We start from the raw sequence: 22,468 nt of genomic DNA, 5'->3' as shown, positions 1-22,468 counted from the left end.
TTATCGAGTAGCTTTAGGAGTATTAGAAACATTAGTGCACGATGAAGACATTTCAGCTAATGGTCCAGCAATTATCTTGTTTAACAGTTTGTACCATATAATTGAGCGAAGATTAAAAGATCAGCTTGGGAAGATCCTAGTACCATACTTGTAGAACAGCCAATCGTTTATACGAAACATTATTGTTAATTAAAACAGTATTGATTTGATTCCTCGCTAGATATGCTTCAATCGATTCCTACTACTATTTATGATCTTGTAAATAAATAAACATATCAAATTATTTACAGCATAAAAAAAGACTAAAAGTCTAACAAGAATATAAAATAAATGAAAATCAATATAACCTTTTTATACTGAAATATCTTTTTCTTGCAACATCGTTAGAACTTACAACATCGAATATCTTCTTTCTGTAAGCATCGTTGAATCGCAACTATGAAAACCATACAAGAAAGGTATGATAAGACCACTTTTTATTTTCTGTTCCTTTCACTCGATGTGCATTGACGATATATTTTAAAATTGTTCTTCTGTAAAGTTATTACGTCTGCAAATTGTTTCCAACCGAATCATCTCATAATACTCAAAATAATCGAATAACTCGGCGAACGTCTAAACGATCCGAGAGAATTAAAAGGAAACGTCTTCTTAGACACACATTGGTTACATCGATCAATCAGAGCTATAAGATGGAAGCACAAATGTGATCTATCAGGGAGGGGGGAGATCAGGTACGAATTGACCCTGCCGTGTTTGCAAAGTAAAAGTCGCCTGATCGCCGGCTTAGAATCGCTGCTTTTAATGCAAGACCATCACGTGATGGAAAAATGCGATGCACGGTGTAATTATGTCGTAGATCTTCCCGAGACTTCACATTCTCTCGGCGTTCTCGATCCTCTTCTCGCCGACTAGGGGAGAGAAACTTTCATATCAGTCGTTCGTAGCTTTTCTAGTCAATCGTGTGAAGGGTTGTAATCATTAATTTACAACGTTACGTAACCGATATATCGTTCGTCTTTTTTTTTTCTCAGCTTCTGTATTTCCGAGCTTCCATTTTGCGTTTGATTTAGATAAAATCCATCCATAAAATCCTTTTGTAAAAAAAAAAAGATGATCGGACACGGTTAGAGGGTGCACGAGGTGTGAATGCGTACAAAGTACAAGCTGTGTGCATGCGCAAGGTAGCGTTTATCTTCGCTCCTGCAGCCATTATCGTAAATCGAGATGATTGGCGACGAGCAATTTATCGGTATTCAATTACTAATTTCAAGTCAGGATTGTTTATTGGAAATTAAAGCGAGTATCATTTGCACGATGATCAATTTGGAAGTTTGAGAAGATTGGAATAATCTTTGGTAGAAATATGTGAGCGATCTTTATGTCAAATTAAAGTATCGTTTACATACGATGAATTTTTAATCATTCGTGATGATTCGAACGATCTTTGTCACAAATTTTGTTCAAGATTTTCTTTACCATAGGATATTTAATTACTCAGCTCGTGTAAGCAATTTTCGTGGAAAGGAAGTAACACATTTGCATATGACGAATTTTGTGATTTGAAAGGATTTGAATAATAGAAAAATGAGTAATAGTAGAAATTCTACTGTTATGTATTTTCTTTAAGATTTTCTCTATATTCAGCCTACTGTATATAATATAACATCATATAAAAAAGAATGACAATAATGCAGGGGATTTTAATAAGCTCGTTTATATGCTAGCATTTATTACTCCATTCTATGCATTTATTACTGCGTTCCAGGCTTGATGGTGTAACTATTTTCAGAAATTCGTCATTGCTACTTGGATCGCGTGAATGGAATAATATTCAAAGTATACAATTGTTGTTCAACCTTCGTTAATATATGGTGTGTTAAGAAAAATACTTGTTGATTAATTGTCTCAGATATTAATCCAATTGCGTACTTCACAGACAATTCAAGTTCAAAAATTGTTCTACATTAATCATGAAAATACCACTGGAGTATAGACATTTCGTCTAAATTCTACTTTTATTCGTTTTCATAATTAAAATATCCGGATCCCCGGTGTGTCGTTAACAAAATCTCATGCAGAAATTTCAAATACTATAGCACCAAAGAACAACGCGTGAAACTAAAAATATCGCAGAATTAAAAAGTAAAATATAAAATTTGAAATATTGCATAGTTGAAAACAAAGATCAGGAGCAGAAAATTCCTAAAGTTTAGAAACCTATTCAACGACCATTTCCTTCGCTGAAACTTGTATTTTTCTTAACGAACTCGTACATTCGTAGAAACAAATTCAGGATTTAAAACACATTTCCCGAGCGTCGTAACACGTCGTCGAAGTTCTTGATTTCGACAGCAACCAAGAACAATTAAATGCTTTCAGCTATTCGCGAGTTCCCGTGACTAAATAGCGGGAGCCAACTGGCAAAATCGTTTCGAGAGGAATTTTATGCATTCCCTTCTGCACCGATATTTCTCGTGGCGCGTAAAACGTATGGATGTGAAGCGAGAGTCGCAACTTTGACGAGTGGACTCACAATTTGGCAGACCTGTTCCGTTGCGTAACAACCATCGCCATTTTCTCGATATACGGTTTGCTGAAAATGTCAGATCTGCGCTCACATAGTCACTAGACGATAAGGAAAACCGGAAAGTTTCAGCCATAAACAAAGAAGGAAATAGTGTCAAGTGAAATTCGACAAAAATGGAGAGAGATTTTCAATTAAATAATGAATGTACCAACAGTAGTAATTATGTGACAGGTGGTGTACTTCATCACCCACGATTTCTTCATATAGGTGTAGTTTATTGTAGTTCATGTTTCTAAACGTTTTTTCTTCGTTGCATATTCTCTCCTATACGTGGAGTTTATTATGCATTCGAATCGTTGTTTTCGTATCGGGCTTGGCATACTTCGCGTGTTTCTTTCTGATATTATTGCAATGATAAGTCTTTTACTTCGTAATGCTTTCCAAGTACTTTGCTGAACAAATGCAAGCTTGTAAGCTATTAAGTTTCCTATTAAGAATTTGTTCAAATACAAATCTTCCAATCTTTAAACTCCCAGCTTCTCAGATTTTTAAATTCCCACATTTAAATTCCCATTTTTAAATCTGAGAAGTTAGGAGTTTGAAGATTGGAAGATTTGTATTTGAACAAATTCTTAATAGGAAACTTAATAACTTACAAGCTTGCGTTTGTTCAGCAAAGCACTTGGAAAACATTACGAAGCAAAGGACTTATCGTTGCAATAAGAACAGAAAGAAACACGCGAAATATGCCAAGCCCGATACGAAAACAACGATATATATATACACGAAATTTATAAATTTCCAAGCTTCTGAATTTCAAAATTTCTAAATCTTAAAATTTGCAAACTTTCAAATTTCTATATCTTCAAATTTCCAAACTTTCACATTTCTAAATCTTCAAATTTCCAAACTTTCAAGTTCCTAAATTTGCAAATCACCAAATTATAAAATCTACAAATTTGAAATTTCCCAATTGTTAAATTCTAATTAGACTATAAACCTTCGCACTTCATTCGCGCCTTCGAAATATAATTTCTACATCTACGATTCTCTTCGTTCCATTGACTTTATTCTCCCGCATATGTGACGCTGCATAACGCAACAAATACAAAGCCCGAACGAACGAGAAAAAATTGTGCGTGTCATCGAGCGGAGCAATGTCCACGCGCAACCTTCAAGTGCAGTCGTTGTATCGAAGTCACGGTACATGTTACAGCTGGAGCAACGGGCGTTCGCATGATCGGCGTGTTTCGACTTTCTACTTGTACTACAAATTGGCCATTTTCTTCAATCGTTTAAATTGCTTGGTCAGAAAACGTGTACATAATGTGACAGTATACACGTCGATATAATTACTCGATATTTCTTGCCGATCTTCGCTCGCGTTCCGGCTCGTTTATCTTTATCACACTACCGTTCTGGATACTCTACTGTGACTAATTAGAATTTAATTACGAGCTATGAGCAGACTACCGACGAATCGTCAACAATCGCATTTCGACCTGTTGATCGAACGTATCGAATCGTTTAAATATTGGCCATTTTTCGAGGACGATCATTTTAATCGTGACTACAGTTGGAACGGCCAGGACTAAAACACTCAGAAGCTACATTTAACAAGTTCATCAATTGAAAGGTAGAGACAGGTGATGATATTACAAATATTATTCTTTGAAATTTATCTTGGATTAATTTTTTGTGGTATTTCCTTATAATAAATGTAATATGAAAGTAAGACGTTTGTTCGTCGACAAGTTGAACACGATCCATTCAGCTACGGATGAAAACGAAAAAGTGCAGTTGATCAAATCAATCATACTTTATTTATTTCATTATTATGCAATTTGACTTCCGAGAGACTCAATTAATACACAGGTGATGGAGCTTTGGTTTCGCTCATATGGACTCGATATGTTCCATCCCAAACTTTCTTTATCACAAGATATCATATTCCCATGATTCGTAATTATGACATCATATTCGGCCACCATATCTTTATATACCATTTATAATACCATCTCATATTATACAGATTTCTACGAACATCTACAAAAATTCGCAACCTAAATAAAAATTTGTATCTCTGTCTGAATATCATAATAAGTATTCTACTTTGTATATTTTCTATACGTTTGCATATTGTATACTGTACATATAATGTATACACCCTCTACGTATGAATGAAGTCTACTTATGATTATGCGAAAAGATGTGAATTTAAAATAATGATTTCGAGGAAGAACAGCGTGAACCAATTTCAATTACCAGACACTATCGAACAAAGAAATGGTAAATTCGCTATAAACTTTGATTATTCCGGTTTCGGTAGAGCCAAATTGTAAGTCGATTATGGTAGTGAAGTCTTTCTCGATCGTGAACGGCCGTGCTTTACATGCAATCGCGATTTCGACTGAGGTGAATCGAAAAAAAGAGCACTTTCTCCAGGCATTCGCGATCTTCGAAAGTTGTCGGGCCGCGATGTTTCACGAGGTCGCCTTCGCGAGAACCTTCTCCGTAAGCTTACGCACCAGATTTCCTTGGACGGCCACACCGCGGCGCCGGAACGTTAAATGCCACTGACATTCACTTTTCGTTACGTGAAACGGAAAAAGAAAAGAGACAAAGAAAGAGACTAGGGTGGACCGGATGAATCACGCGACTCACACATAGATCCGTATCGTTCTTATGGTTAATCCTCCATCGGTATTATCAGGTTGTAAACGATCACGAAGATTAGTTTCGAGTTTTATGTTTAACTCTAAAGCACTTAGCTTTTTGTATTTTATACTTTATGTGATAAATGTTATCGTTATTTCGTATCGTTGTAATTCTTCTAGAAGAGTATCAAAAATAAAAGCGAAATTGTTAAAATGGAAACTGAGAACACCTGAGATTCGTGACCGAGATTCAACCTGTTGTAATCAACACGATCAAACGTAACCCGGTTTAAGCAACTTTGTTACAAAGTTGCAGAAGCTTGCAACAACCGGCTGCCCGTTGAATGCTACGAAAGAAGGTAGACGCGATCGCCCATGAGAATTCTAAACAAACAATATTCGGTTACTTCCAACGGTTCATTAAACCATTGTTTGCGAAAAGAAGATTACGATAAAACGAAGAACCTCGTGATCTTAGCAGCTTCGCCTTTTCTGTTTTCGTGCCTTCACTCGCCTCTTGCAAGAAACTTTGTAAAGCAAGAACTATAGGAAAACAGCATAATTTTACGAAATATATTTATATTTAATAAGAGCAATTAATAAATATGAAATTGTCAATATTGTAAAAAATGTCTAGTATAAAATTTACTAAAATTCGTAGTGTATCGACTTTGATGTTTCTTTTATTCATCGCTGTACCTGAATTTTTCAATACAAGATTCATGTCCACACGTGATCACTGCTATTTAAAACAATCAACGTCACCGTATTCGAAGCTATACGTTCTCGTTAATGAAAATGTTCTACGTAATCAAACCTCCACACCCATATACTCTTACGTGTTCGAAAAACGATAAATGGAACAGTATTGGGCAATGGAACGTCGCCCCGAGGCTAAGTTTCGCTGATTTAAGTTTGATCGATGGATCGAAACAGCCGATGAATCGAGAAAGTTACTTCTCGAGCGTATACCTAATTGATTGGCATCGAGGAAAACTATTCGATCGTACGAATTTCCTTCGTTCAGAAGCGAACTCGAACGGGATAGTTATCGATAGCGTCCACTTTGTGTTTAATTATTTATGCGTGAAGAAGATCGTTCGACTTTCCGCGGTCCGTTAATCACGATGAAAGGCGAGATAGCGGGTTCAATGTGGAATTGTTACATCCTCGCCTTCGTATATGGGTTATATGGGGTATGGAGCCGTACATTGTGTGTAACAAAAACTGATTGATAAGGTTAAAGGGCGTAGAAAGAAAGTGATGTAAAAAATTTCATTGTGCTCGTATCCTTGAAATATCGATGACATATTAGCGTAAGCATGCTTGGAGTATATAAAGGATTTTTAAATAATCGTTGAAATCGGAATGGTTGACAGTTTAACTTTATATAAGTTGATGAATGTATGATTACGTCGCTCGAATAAATCGTCTTTTGTTACAGTCATTTTGATTATATTGATGAATGTTCGAAGAAATTTATTGGGAAATCGAGTTTTTATTATTTGATTCGCTGATGGTTCCAGATTTTATTAATTTCGTGTTTCTTTTCATTGTCTGATAAGATCTGCCTGATATGAATAAATGTATCTACGAGTTTCAAATTATATTAATTTGAATAGCGTAATTAAACTACAAAGAAAAACTGAAAACAGTTATCTATATATGTCGTTGTAATGGCCAACGATGAGTCAATACACTGCCGTAAACACATTGTGATATATTCTGTTACATATTATTTACCGTTTCTTCAACACACCAGAAGTGTAACTTTTTATACAGATTATTGTCAATATTATTTGTCAGTGTTTAAGATCTTTAATATTATCATACATAAGAGGCCATCTAGACGATGAATTATGTACATATTTATATTGTCAATACAATATTGAGAACATTAAATATTGATAGTGATATTGACAGTAATAGTCGTTGAACGCTTCTGAACATGTCAGATTTCAATGGACCACGTAAAATCCTGCCAAGAAACACGCATCTCAGTGACCGCATTTTTTCATACATGTTGGGTACACCACAGTTGCTGAAATCGACTTTTATAAAATCATATCGTCATAAACGGCGCAATCGACACTGTAGTTGCCTCTCCATCGCACAAACATGCAATTTCAGCCAACAACCAGTTTTTTTTATCAATTACTACATTTCACCTACAACATATGTATAGTGCTGTTTCTTGGATCAGGCAATTAATTAAACCATCGAAACGACCGAATTATACAATTTTTTGATACGTTATCGCTCCCAATAATCGTTCCGAGAATTTCTCTTTTTTTAAAGCACTGAACGTTTCAGAGGATCCGACAACGATCCAATTGCAATTAATCCACCTGAAGATATATCGAATTGCTTGACACATCACTTCTCTGAGTAAATTCTTTAAAAATCTGGTCTTTTCAAACGTTAGAAATTTCCCCGAGTTTTCCCCGATATTTTCTTAAACGTCATTCCTAATTCAATCTTAAATTCTCGCTACGAAATCTTGCACTAAATTTATCAGTAATTTGCAAAATTCTTCCCTTCACAGCACACTGTAGAAGTTTTATGTGTAAATAGTTCGATTGTATTTTGTTTAATTTATCGATACATCATCGATCAGAATAAATCAACAATTTCGCATTTTTAAGACATTAAGAGCTTTATACGTTACAAAATTGGTTAACATATTGTACGATTCACGTATAAGTATCTCATTCAGAAACTGTTTCATAATTTCCAATAATTATATCATTCCCATTATATCGCAATACCAATAAGCGTCTCCCAGTAATTAAACAAATTTCCTTTTTTAAAACAGTAATTGTTGGACAAAATTCGGCAATTAGGAGAGAATTTGGTCACTGTGGTGACCGAGTTTCAGGAACGAGACTCGGTCGCGTACGTGCGAAAGGTGTATCCTTGGCGGTCGGGGCGGCGCCGGAAATTCCCTCGAAAAATGTTTTTTAAACAGGTTTGACCAGTGGTTACTGCGCGTGTGTTATCGATCCGAGGCAAATGTGAGCGGGAACGTGCGTCGTTGAACGACTCGAATCCGGGACAATGATATAACATGCTCTCATATTGGTTTCGAGACGATCGAGCAGCGTGTGCCTACTACAATTGCAGTTGCACGCGTGCCTGAACATCTGCCAAGTCGTTTGCACAAACAGATCGAGCTTTAACAAGTTTCAAGTAGATCAAGACGAATATTTTTTCTTTATGTGTTGAGGAAGACTCGTGATCTTGTTGCGCCGATGTTGCTTTTGAAGTTACGCGCGTTTTGAGATGGTGAAAGCGACAGCTTGTTACGCTTGTTACGACGCAAGAAGTTGATTGGATTCTCTGGATCGTGCTATTACGATCCTTAGGGCGGGTTGGTTTAGATTCTGTGTGGGTTCTTCTCGAGAAAATTTTGACGAAGGAAAATGACGGAGAGAGAATGTAGATTGATCGTCAATTTAAAGTTGAGTCTTCGAGAATAATCTATTAATTTGTATCTGTATTTTTTTAACTTAAATTTGAATTTTGATTTTTAAATTGGAATTTGTTTAATTTAATTTGAATTTAAATTTCAGTCTGAATGGCTTCGTTTGCGTATAATCTCGAATAGTCTTGAAATGTCAGTTGTACCTAGATTGCAAAACATATTGTATCAAATGCACCAAATCGTCGCTTTAACTTTCTCCTTGATGCCTTCACTTGAATGAAAATACTTTCATCGTTCCTCTCGTGGAATTCTGCAACGTTCATCGAAAGGCTCTCTTCGTGCAAAAATCGAAAGTGGCGGGAACAAACCGATCATTTACTCTTACATATGAGCCATTCCGAAACCAAACTGATCGACTTCAATTTTCGAAAGACATTTTAACTTTGATGCAACCACGTATCTCAAAATACATATAATTAAATTTATCTCTCTAAATGTGAGAGTTTAAAATTTAAATTCAATCTCAATACGCATTTAATTTTATTTAAAATGTTAAATCTTAAAATGTAAATTTATGATCTCGGTACATGTTTTCCTTTTTAAAAGGTCGGCCGATTAACTTGAATAAGATTGATAAGTTTCTTTTGTACGTGGCTCGTGTAACATCTTTTATATTCGGTCATCTAATAATTCATATATTCAGGTATTCGTTAAAGTGATTAGTAAAATAATAATTTACCAACATTATTTTTCGTACCATTTTTAAATTTAAAATATTCACCACGTGCAACCACTGTTATTTTTGTACATGATATTGATCTGAATCTCGCACATGCTATCATATCAGTCAGGTTAATATAAATCAGACCGCTTGAAATGAAATACTACTCGATGTTGTGAAAGTATTTTCGGAGAAGACAAATATTACAGGAGCACGATACACGACGTTCATTCTAACATAACATTTATATTAATGTTAAAGATATTTATAAATGCGCCGAGCAAGATGAGACAGTGTGTATAAGATAAAGTAATAAATAGATACATAATTAGATAGAAATCTCGAGGCAATATAACGTACACTTCAACTCACATTTCATGATGCACATTTACAGCTTTGCATTATTTCTAACAACACAACATATTCTTACTATTATATTTTCTCTATTCTCTATCGCTATATCTGATATAATGTTTCACTTCTTTTCCCGTAAATCTAAAGTAGGAAAAATCGATGAATAATATCGATCAATAAATGTCGATCAGTTTACTGATGTGAACAATTAAATCCAATTTACCCGAACGAGGACGCGATTTCGTCATTACCACACGTTTACAGAACATGTTTAAATACTTTGAAGGTGCGACTGGACCAATAATGTTTATTTGGTGAAAGGGGAAAGTTTTGTATTTCCTTATAGGAATACATCCGAGATTTTTAAATGTCAATCTGCGAAGGTTAACGACATAGATTTTCAATCTGATAAGATGCGTAATACGCATCTATCAAATAATTTTATAATCTCCAGCCATTTATAATCCTTAATTGACTGTACTCTGTGCAATGGTCATATATTTCCGCTTGTATATGCATAGTTACGAAAATACTGTAAATGTAAAATACTGCATATTTTCTACCGCTCACGCTAGAATAACACTTCATTCTATGATATTATTTCATTCGTTACTCGATTAATTTCAGTGACCTGAGGTTCTTGTAAGTTTTATTTAAGTATCTCACATAAATTTTTACATTGCCGGTTTTTATACGTGTATGCAAAAGTGCACACAATTATGCAAAAGTATATAAAATATCGAAAATATACTACCCCTTGTAATACTTATTGAATAAAACAATTGTCTGTATCTGGGTTCTGTCTTTTTAATTATACTCGCAAAAATATGAATTTGCATAAATATCCATAGTCCAGTGATGTTATAACAGAATCTCGAAGTTCGTACAATGCTTGGGAACGAAATTTCTTCAACGTTTGAGATGTATTCAGATGTCAAAGGAAGCGACAAAAATTTCCGATAGGACAAATAATAAACTGTGAATTGGTGACGATAATTAAACTGTTCACCTTGAAAGGTGCATCATTCTCTTCCAAGGTACGCCCACTCGTTGCGAAATAACATTTCGCCCAGACGCATAATCGAAATTCGATCGGGTGTGGATCAAAGGAGTCCGTACGTGAGTAATACACGCAAAAAAAGAAATTTTGCTATCGAGACATCCATTCGAGAAGGGGAAGGATGGAACCTTGGCATTCTCCGCAATTCTGACCCGAATCTGGCTTCCAGCCTTTTGCGGTTTTCTGTATGATCATGACTCCTCGATACGTTGTACTCGGATTTGTCTTTTTCTCGTTTCCCATCTTCTTCTCTTTATTGATGACGAGAAACGATTTTTTATTGAAATTTGAAAGACGGCAGGTCGCAATCAATCAAAAGGCGCGCATCAAGAGGACCTTGACACGCCCTTCGATGTATTTCGTGACGTTCATTGATCCGATTTTGAAAACTTGTACGCAGCTTTGAATTAATTTATTTTTTGTCGCAGTTCTTGTCGGGAAATTTGATTGTTTCATGGAGTTACTAACAAAGTCTGTGAATTTATGATACTGATTTGAATCGTTGCACATTTGTGAAGCGTTTTAATGTACAAATACGTACAAGATAACCAAAATGTTTAGACATGTCCACAGTCCATTCGCAATATTTAAATTTGGAATTTTAATGTGATTAATAAGAAGACAGCTGTAGGTAAAAGATTTTTCACTCAGATTCCAGAGTGATGAACGATGATAAGATGTGTTGACAGATTGGTCGAAGTATGTCACTGCAGTGGTTCGTTGATAATTTCGTTAAGTGAAAGTTGTTGGATAAATTTGTAAAAAAGAGAAGGAAAAAATATGGCCTGTGGCGTATGTATTTCATTCTTCTTAATTTGGTCACTTTTATATTCATTTCAGGTAATCAACGGTGTGCCACATTATTCACTGTCACGTGGAGCGTGATGCGGTAATTTCTGAACGAAATAACATGGTCAACTTGACCGAATCGGCCGAACAGGTTGTCGTTTATTTCGCGATAACTTTAACGAGAAACACGAACGATGTACTCGTTTGAACTAGGATAAATAATTCGACATGCTATATTATAGAAAATAAGGTTGATAAATATTAAAAAGTTAAATTGCCAGTTTATTAAATATAATGGAAGAAAAAGAAGTTCTTATTTAAAATAAATTTGAAATAAATTTTAAACCACGTGTAATATATGGAATAGCCGATTTATTTTAAAGAAATTGAATAATTTCGATAGGTAATTTATCGCGATATTAAAGTAGAAAGCTGCAAGATTGTGAAATTAGACCGGGGGAAACATTCTTGAGGATATATTTTCGGATATAGCGTTCAGAACCTCATTTCTTTTTTATAATTACTACCAATACAGGAAATACGTTTTTATCAGAAATTATCATTTATTCCATACGAAATATCCTTACAATTGGAAAGTAGATTGATATACATATATTGTATCGATCGTCGCCATCGTTGTTATTTGTTTCCATGATAGTAGTGCTGTAATAGAATTACCAGCAAAATGTTTAAAACTATCTAACTTTAAAGTTGCTTAAAAATAGTTTCGCGTTTGAGATCAACATCAATCTCAATAGCCCAGCAATGTTGGCTACTGAATTGTCAAAATTGATATAGTTTCGCCAAAAATCGTTAATTGCCCTACATTTAAAAATATCCTTAAACACCGTAGAATCTATTCCTGCGAAACAAATCTATACAAGAACGCGATATCTGAAGAAGCCACCAGCGTTGAAAATTGTTCGACATCCGCGCAATGTCCGCAGACAAACGAAAGGCGATAACGTTTCAACCATCGATGGAACAAAAACGGGAGAAAAAAAGCAACGATTGGGATATTCGTGTGGTTTTTATTGCGGTTACATAAAACGTGTAGCGATCGCGTAACGCGAAAACGAACGTTTGCACGTGTGAATAGACTTACAGGCGTTTAATTCGAACGAACGTGAGAGATGTTGGTGTGTCGGCAGGAAGCGATGAAGAAAAAGGGAAAGGATTCCCTGGCCAAGTGGTCGATCGAGTAATGCAAAAGAGGAAAGGCATCTACCTGGGCTCGGTGAGGCTCCGTTAGGCTCGGTTTCACGCTACATTTTCTGTACTAATTATCCGTCTATCTCGACGATCGATTCAATGTGATGAACGATAGGTTGATATTTCACTGGTTTCACGAAATTGGTTGCGTAATTATTTGTAATAACGTTTTATATAACGACGCGTTGTTTGCTCTTCTTCGCCTTTATATTTCCTCCAGGCGTTCGAACATTTTGTTTTACGACACTTCCCGATTCCTGGGAAGTCGATCGAACCGATCAATTTGCTGCTACCCACGTGATTCGAAAGGGAAATATTTCCTCTGTTCGTACGCATACCTTTATGGAGCTTGGTGATTGTATTCTAATAAAAGTTGATGGCGATAGCGTTTCTGTACTTGAGAGTTAGACTGAGTAAGGCTCTTTTCGTTATTTCTGAATAGAGTAGAAGACCAATGGTATTCGCATATTCCCTGTGTAATGTTATATTAAGTTTATGAATAGAAATTTAGAGAAAGAAAAGAAGGGGAATAAAGTGAAGGAAGAAAATGGAGAAGATGGAAAGAACGAAAGGGGTGGAAGAAGAGAAGTAAAACGAGAAAAGAGAGAGAAAAAACAAAGGTAAAGAAGAAAGCAGAAGGCACGGAATTAGAAGAAAGAGAAAGGAGAAGAAGGAAGAGACAGGAGGCAATGGAATAAAATGAAAGGGAGGAAAGAAATGAAGAAGAAAAGGGAGGGAAGGAAGTGAAAGGAAAGGAAGGACTGTTGCAAATATTAAGCAAGCCTACGGTGATCGTAATTGATCTGTTAGATATATACGAAATCATTTGGTAAAAATTTTACCAGCTATTTCATTTAAACAGGCAATCTGTGAGCATTGAGTCGTCGCTGCTAGTTATTTCCACCAAAATGCTTCCTGATCATCAGGTGATCACTATGAACGTTCCTAGGTATTCCTCTTCCGGGTTCAATTAGTACCGTTTCTATCCTGAGCCAATGGTGAAAAACGGCCTATCATGTCATGGATTTCACTCGAACTGTAACTTCCCCTACAGTGACGAAATTCAGACTGGTAAGATTTCCGCATATGATGAACCAATGCTAGTAATTACATATATGTGTGGTAGAGATTGTAAGGAAATCCTAGTAACAAATTTTTAAGGAAGAGGACATTTCTATGATAAAAAACGAATCAAGACAGGAATTTAATGAAGAAAAAGAGACAAACGGGCGCAAGGATACAACAAGTTGATTTCAGCAATGAAAAAGAAGCGGCCCGAGGACACGAAAAACGTAATTTCTATATTTAAAGAAGGCTGTCCAGGGGAATGAAAAAATAATTCCATCAACGAAAAAATAGAACGAGAGCTTCACGATAGAAGTAACAAACAAACACCGTAAGAAGGAAAGCTGTACTAGAAAATACAATTGAACGAAACTAATCTTCGCAAATTCCAAGAATATCGCGGAATTTTTAAGAACATGTAACACCTTCTATTATTATAGTTCAATTAACGTACAAACTCGATAATACGAATGTATGAATGGATTAATCCACAACGTGGACTTTTCATAATCAAATTAATCTACAATCAAACGCAGGAAAAGAAGATTAGTGACGGAGGACCTCACACAAAGTATACAACAGTACTTGCAAATGGTTTCATAAAATCACTCTTTCGACTGAACTCTATGACAGTGATCGATAATCCGTCAGCCATTGATTTCCTCTAATTCCTCGTGCGTTCGATCGTCTGTCGGGTTCATCGTATCCGTCGAATTCGACGAAGCGTGTCGGATGACCGACCCTGATCGCTCGTTTGAAGAGGCGCATTCTATCTCGTGGCCGCGTCGCCGCTGCCGCCACCGCGCCGCCGCCACGGCGGATCGACTTTCTCTCTAAGTCACATGATGCTAAGTCACATGCGTTCCTGCGCAATCTTGCATCTCGATGCAAGGCCTGTATGAGAGATCCCGCTTCCACGGGAGAATCGTGTTTTCCCTGACACTCGTGTATACAGGTGCACGAAGTAAACGCTCACACGTAGAGACCGGAGACCGTCGGAGAAGAGAGGTCGTAGACACGCGGCGGATCGATCTAGATCACCGAAGCGAGCGATCTTTCTTTTCGTCGGCCTCGCGTTCGCCTTCCCTTTCACAGTAACTCCAGAATAATAGGGTTGAGCGGGTAACACGGTGAGTCACATGATCAGCTGCGATTGTCACCCTCCATCGCCAATTCTACGATGATCTGTTCAGATTGCAAGTACTAACGATGGTCGAAATCCTTGATTCTCCAGAGAAATTTGATCGACTCGCAACGGTGTATCTTTGGGAATTTTAGTCGGTCATTTGTAAATTATATGGTCAAAAGCGTGTACTTTGAATTGCAACGTACATCTTTTGTGATTTGCATTCTCAATTAGGAATTCTGCTGTTGTTTCTTGAAATTAGATAGATCGGAGTAGTTGCAGTAATCAATTTGTAATTTCCCACTACAGTTTTACGGGTGTTGCGAGAATGAATTTTTCTAGATTTCGATGATTGATTCGGTATGGATAAAGACATATTCCTACTTGTATTATAGATGCATGCTTGCGGTCGAATCTCTCGATTAGGAATTCCGTAATATTTTGGCAAAATTAAAGGTAGATGATTGAAATAACCAACGCGTAATTTTTTGTAGCAGTTTCGTTGATTTTGCAATGTACTCTTTTTTCTTGGTCAAATTTTATGCAACACACTGGAACGAGATACGATCAGATTTATGCGTCTTGGATTTTAATCGATTATTCGAACAAGAAGAAGGAGAATGTCTGCTACTGACCAACTCCTTTTTTTTTTTTATTGCAATCTACAGGATGTAATAATTGTCGATTACATCAGGGATGACCGTTAAATTACAACAAGACTGGAGCGACGAGGATAAAATATAATTCGTGGGGACGACCTTTTCTGTAATTGATTCGATATTAAGTTAATCGTCGCGTTGCGCTGGTCGTGTGTGTAATTTGTCGGGCTTGGTCCTCGGTAAATTAAAAGCGTATTATCTTGCGTACATTGGAGAAAAGAAAGCCGGCTATATTGTTCGACGTTCGCAATTCTTTCGCGTCATTTTTCTCCAACGTTTCGCTCCTTTACATAATAAAATTAAGTTTAGACACGTTTAATTAAGAATTAACCCGACACATTGTACTCGACAAACTTGCAACCTCGATCTTCTCGAAAGTGAGACGCAAAGCGGAAACATTTTATCCTACGTCTTCTTCTTTCTGCTACCGATTGTCCACTCCTGCTGTTTTCAACTTGGAATTTCTCGTAAATGAAGTGCGTAACACAACTTTGTTATTCTCGATTTTTGCGTTATTTTGAACCACAGTAATCGCCACTGTATACATTACAGTAGATTATACATCCCTTATTGAAGTTAGGTGGCAGAAACGATCGGTCTGCGTACATATCCAAAACGAGCGCGAAGGCATAAGCTTGAAATCAGGTTAAACGCGAACGGGAGAGCAATCGGGATATCCACGTGAGAGAGGGAAGGGAATTTAGTACATGTAGTGTTGCGTATTCTGCCCTAGTTTGCTTCCAAACTAAGTAGTCAGCGGTCCCACCGGTTTCCCAGGCCGTTTGATTGACTGATGCTGCGGCAACTATGATTTTCATGCACGCTATATAGCTGCTTTCCGTCACGATCCTGTTCTATTCATCCCTGGGGCGGTATTGAACGAGCTTCAAATAATGATCGAACATTCTTTGATTTGTCACTTGTTGTTAAAAAGTATACGCACTAAATTAATTAAACGTATGTATGTAACATGTGTGAATACGATATTCGTTAGCATGTATTTGTTTCAAGCTTGCAACGTTTACGATGTATTTTACAACACAGTTTTTCTCATTAATTTTTGCACACTTAGATTCTTATTAAAATAATGAGCAAAGAATTAAATTTGGTGAAATTTTTCTAATTAAAATGTTTCTTTCGATATCGCTTGTAGCAGTTGTTTCTAATTTTACTTCGATACATTAATTTCTCGTTACCGACTCGTTGTTAATGGTTAAATGGAAGATTAATTTGTTAATACTATTGTAAATGAATATATCCGTATTCCCTGTGCCTGCAATTAATCTTCGACATCGCGTTGGAATTTAATGAGAAACGAACAAAGTTACTCGAAAGACTAAAGAGAACAGGAATGAAATGATGTTCGTGTACTTTCCAAGAAAATATTTCCGCCATGCGTATACATCGAAATAGGAGAAAGCGGATCAGAATTTGGAATTCTAGATTAGAATCTAGATCTTTAAATACTTCCTTTTATTGCCGCGACTGGCGTTTACCTTCAAACGTGTCCTCGACTTCTGCCAGCAGAAGATTGCGACAGCTGCAATGAAATTCCGCTTTTGTCTATAGTCTATAGCATAATATTTTCCTGTGTTCGAAATAGAACTTCGGCGATCGTTTTCTCCTAAGACAATTAGGTTCGAACATTTGGTAACAAATCAAACGATATATAAAACTAATGTTAGATAAGAACAAATTAAATCTATGGTTTCATAACTTACACCGATACGAATAGCTTCGATCCTGTATAGGTATTTATATATAAACGATTGTATTTTTAAACTTTCCCCAATTTTTTATCTAACTTTGTCCGAAATTCAATTTCTGAAATTTTTATATCCATGATATTAAAGACATAGGCTCTTATATTGTGACAAGTATATTATTTTACATGTCAATATTTTACAAATATTTTTTGATATTACGTGTAATCTATGGATTTTTTACTTTTAAATTTTCCACAGATGCATAAATTGCAATGTGCAATATGTAATATTAAACAATTGTTTCACGGAATAAGCTACGTTTATTCATATTACGTATTTGTCGTGCATAACGTTTCTGTAATATCTCTAAAAACGTAACACTAAAATTTCAACGATCTTATCACACAGCATAACGTAAATCTGTTAGAATCATTGAAGTTTGGAATGTATAAAAATTGTAAAACGATATTTTGACGTGGTATTTCTTACGCCAATCGAATGCGAATTTACTAGATATTATAGAGAGGTTTACACTAGTTGATTAGTTGAAAAAGAGCACGGTATCGTAATATTATCGTTGCGGTTCTACTACGGAATCGAAACTGCGACCACACGACTTCACGGAACTTTCATTCTTTTGCATAGCTCGCCGCGTGATTCACAGTAGGCGAGTCTGGTCCGTATGTCCTGCATCATTCGTATCCTGTTATGTCCATTGTTCGACATCCTGTTTGTCGTGGTCGCACCACTATTCTTGATATCGATAGCTAATAACGATATTTTATCTGGTTTCTCATCGACAAATTATTCTTTGGAGAAAGGTATACGAAACTTTCGAACAAATAATTTTTCATTCGAATTTACCAATGCTTATACAAGATTTAATCTCCTTCCGTATCTCCACAATTAAGAACCGAGAAAAGAAAAAATAAGTTATTTAATAGAATTTGCTCAAAGACAGAGTTACATAATCCTTTTGTTCGTTCTTGACTATGAATTTCAGGCAAAATCCTTGTTACTGTCCAAAAACTTCTATACGTACTAGACACTAGAGCAAAGAACATTTTTGCAAGGATACTATAAATGGATTATTATTTTTGTATTATTTTTATTTCTATCTTTTTTATTACTAGTTTCCTTAAAATTATTACAAAACAGTTATAACCCCTACAGTATATTTTTTATTTAAGGACTCGATCTTAACTGGCAACAATTCTTCGCAAAACATTCGAAATATCGAATACTCTGCAAAGGAAAGGAATCTCATTCTCTATTGAAATTTCGAAAACGACGATACAACCAAACTACAACGCATCCGGCCACGAAAAACCTAAGACCTTGCTCCCGTTGTGAAAGTAATCGCGACCGAGCTATTACGAGGAACGTGTGTCCTCTCACTTTCTGTATGCACGCCCGTACAATGAGCTGGTGATCGAATTACTCCAAACATGAGAGGGTTAACGGTATAAAAGGTAGCAGCCATTAATTAGCAAGGTACTGAGATTCGTTTAAAAACGGCGACAAATCTCGAATGCAAGCACGGAAAGTTCCATTTTTGGAGTCCGTTCACCTGCTGCCTAATCGCTGTTCCCCGCTATCTTCGGTTCTTTTGTACAGTGGAGAACAAAACAATGATAAAATATAAATAAAAAAATCATGATAAATAAAAGCTTTCTCATAGTTGAACTGCGAATTTTTATGCAATCTCCTTTTTAAAGATATAATTCAAAAGGTAGAATTTCGGTAGAGTTGTTTCACCTACCGAGTAGTATAGAAAGCACTATATTTTGGATATTTTATATATTTTTTTACATCAGATTGGTGTTTCATATTACTTTTGCACTTGTAAATTTTCAATAAATGCATAAATGTTCACTCATAAAGCAAAGAGTGTCGGAACTGGCGGTATCGCAGAACGGATATGATTAAACCACTTTTAGTATTTAAACGAAATATCTAATTGAATGCCTGATGATCGAATTAATTCATGTTGATTTTAAATAAGGAAAAATGGAATTTTATCGATATATCAGCTTGAATTTTAGAAAATTTTATGTACATGTCTAGTTGATATAATAAATGATTCGAATTGCTAGATATAAAATTAAGGATCGTAAGAGTACAACCGCGCTGCTCTTTTTACACCGTTCTATTTTCTGAAACTATTAAAACATATCACATCGAAGAATAAAGTTATAAATTACTTAATTATAGAACTAAAAAGATGTTAGTTTTCAAAGTCGAAATATGAAACGCAAGTAAATGGAAGTTCTCAAAAATTTGATTCACTCCACTCTGATTAAATATTGGGTTGGCAACTAAGTCATTTTATCATTACCACCTAATGACATAATCTGCAATCACTTAGTTGCCAACCCAATAGAATTGGTATACATTTGGTAATTTCTTTTTATGAACGAATATTAGTATAAATTTATTTCATCGCTGTCGAGCAGCTTTATTATGTTTATTAATTTATAATACTTATAATACGTGAAATTCGGGAATAGTAGCAGAAACAAACCGAAGAAGCGGAATTCCTTGTAGTTTACAAGGAAAACGATAATGATATTATCTAAGCATATATGAACTTTAGAAACAGGATAGTTACCAGGAAATGTATTTTAAAAATCAATAACAAAATTTAATATTTCTTTGATATCAACCGTGAATAATATTCCTGTTTTAATGAAACAGAAATCTTCGTTAACGCATTACAGAATATCTCAGTATTACTAACGCCATCCTTCGTACAACTTGAGGACTTATAGAAACAGGACTTGGTACAAATGAACAAGTTACATCAGAATTTCGTTGATGAAAGCACAATTTATTTAGAAATATAAAAAGCCAACAAATTGTATCAAATCATGTTAGTAAAAATTTCACTTGTTCACCATGCCAATCTATATAGATAGAAAATATACTTAAAAAAATATTGTGCTACATTCTAAAGAACCATGTATTAAATATTCTCGAAAAACTCGTTCTCTACATACAAAAGAAACGGATTTAATAACTTCCATAATTAACATTATGTTAGCAAAAATTTCATTCGTTACTCCAATGCAAAAGACCGAAAGAAAGTCTTTCTCATTTCGACACACAGTTTGTTATTAATAACGAACCATGAAATTTCCATAATGTCATACTAATCTAAAGTTTGAAAATATGCTTTAGTTGTTAGTATATTATATTCTACAAAAATATATAATGAAATTCTCAAAAAATCTTATTCGTACATAAAGAAAAAATAATGTTGAATCAGCACTAGCATTAATGATATTACTTGATGTCGAAGCATTCTGTGGTACAGCTTCGGTTCTGTTCACATACGCATTGTAGTTGGCATACTATTCGTTGCAGTTGGCATACTATTCGTTGTAGTTGGCATACTATTCTTTGCAGTTGGCATACTCGTAGCTGGCATACTCGATGGTGTCATTGTTGAAGATGGTTTTGAAGTTGTATGGGGTAAATATAATTCGGGACACTTTACGGCACAGGCAAGATTCAGTATGTACGAGTTTCTTTCAGTTGACTCGCAAGAATTCTTGCAAAAAGATATTCGTATAGGCTCAAGCAAACCAAAGCCGAATCTTGGTTCCCCGATTCCTTCTTCAAGAATCTGTTCCTATATGTATAATAATAAGAAAAAGAAATTAATATTTATATAATTAATATTTATACAGGAAATTATAATATGCGATAATCATTAATTGTTAAATCCTCGTAAAAAGATACTATACGCATTCAAAATGTTAACTAGTTGAACAATAACGAGATTAATGTATTTATCTGCAGAAAAATTAAATTTAGTGCACTGTATTTTCTTTGAGAGAAAATCAGAAAATAGTAAATAATTGACAAAAAAAAAAATGTTATCTACGTATACGAAGAAAAATTCGTTCGTGGAGAAGTTAACGATTTTCGTGGAAAATTGATATTAAGGATAATTAATAATCACTCTGGTATCATCGGAAATTATTTATGGTTATGTAATCGAGCTTTAGAAACACGAAAGCCGTGGCAAGTCTTAACCTGTGACCAAACAGATCCGATCAATATGAGCAAAGCAGCAATCCATGCGGTGAGACGCGACATAACGAACTCGTTGTTAATATAGTTTAACCGCGAAACAACACGAGCAACATTTCCCAGCAGAATTTTCCTTTCGTCTTATATACGTACGCTGAAGACCGTGGATCGTTAAAAATTCAAGCTTGACCTATTCTCCGTTTTTTTTCAACGATATCTCTTTGAAATTCAGAGTTGTCCCAGCTGACGGATAACACGTATCTTTATCGCGATTCTTTGTTCGATGAACGAGAGAACAATTCAGACATAATTAACAAGTAACAATGTTATTGAAGACGGATGGGATAATGTTATTTAAAAATGAGAATGGATTGAGATCAGGAAAGAAAATAGGACTTTGTAAATGTTTTATACTAATTTTCTATTGGATTTAAAATGATATTTAGCTGATATTTATCAAAAACTGTGTTAAAAGAATATTCCTCGTCACTATAGTAATATTGTTTGAAGTTATTGTTCGTTTTCACCTGTATGCAAATGATATATTGCATACGTGACCGAAGAATGAGAATTAGAGGGTGCTGTTGCCAATGAGTCGCGTGTTAATATCGAGCGAGATGGAAATCCATTATATTTGTGTCCATCGTACTCGAATCTGTAGCCACGTTTGATAATTATCATATCAAAAGCAGGAGTATCGTGTTATTTTCCATGCATGCCTAATTATATGCAACCTGATTTGCATTCGCGTGTATCGTGAGCTCGATAGCCCCTATTGTCTCGGTTAATTAAATTGTTCACGAAAAGAAAACATACTAGCTATTAATTGAAAGTTTTTAGATTTATATATCACGTAAGTCAAAACTATTGATTGTACAGTGACAGAGAAAAACAGAAACGTACAACGTTTGATTCTTCCAAAAATTCTGAAATACTGAATGATTTTATATTCAATCTTTGTTCATCCAATATAATCAAAGAATTTTCTATTTTACCAATATTAATTGTTCAATTTTTATAAATCATCATAATCGGATAGTTCTCTTTTTATTTTGAAAAATAATCCTTCTTATTTGACATTACCGATAATATTAAAATATTATCAAAGAGGATCAATATGTCAATAT

At 35.2% G+C, this 22,468-nt stretch overlaps 2 protein-coding genes across 3 annotated transcripts in view; one reads left to right on the top strand and one right to left on the bottom strand.

The window, feature by feature from the left end:
* LOC100644843 (centrosomal protein of 290 kDa) overlaps nt 1-22,468 on the top strand; it is a 169,607-nt gene that overhangs the window by 56,806 nt on the left and 90,333 nt on the right. The gene's annotated exons all lie outside the window — the stretch shown is intronic.
* Nucleotides 19,803-22,276, bottom strand: LOC100644755. Its single transcript, XM_003395136.4, has 2 exons — nt 21,345-22,276; nt 19,803-20,937 (listed from the first exon to the last, which is right to left on the bottom strand). The coding sequence occupies exons 1-2, from the start codon at nt 21,405-21,407 to the stop codon at nt 20,632-20,634; spliced, it is 369 nt and encodes a 122-aa protein (XP_003395184.2). The 5' UTR covers nt 21,408-22,276; the 3' UTR covers nt 19,803-20,631.

The sequence above is a fragment of the Bombus terrestris genome, chromosome 4, assembly GCF_910591885.1.
Source record: "Bombus terrestris chromosome 4, iyBomTerr1.2, whole genome shotgun sequence".
Classification (NCBI taxonomy): Eukaryota; Metazoa; Arthropoda; class Insecta; order Hymenoptera; family Apidae; genus Bombus; species Bombus terrestris.
This window is presented reverse-complemented; position numbering and strand designations above follow the sequence as displayed.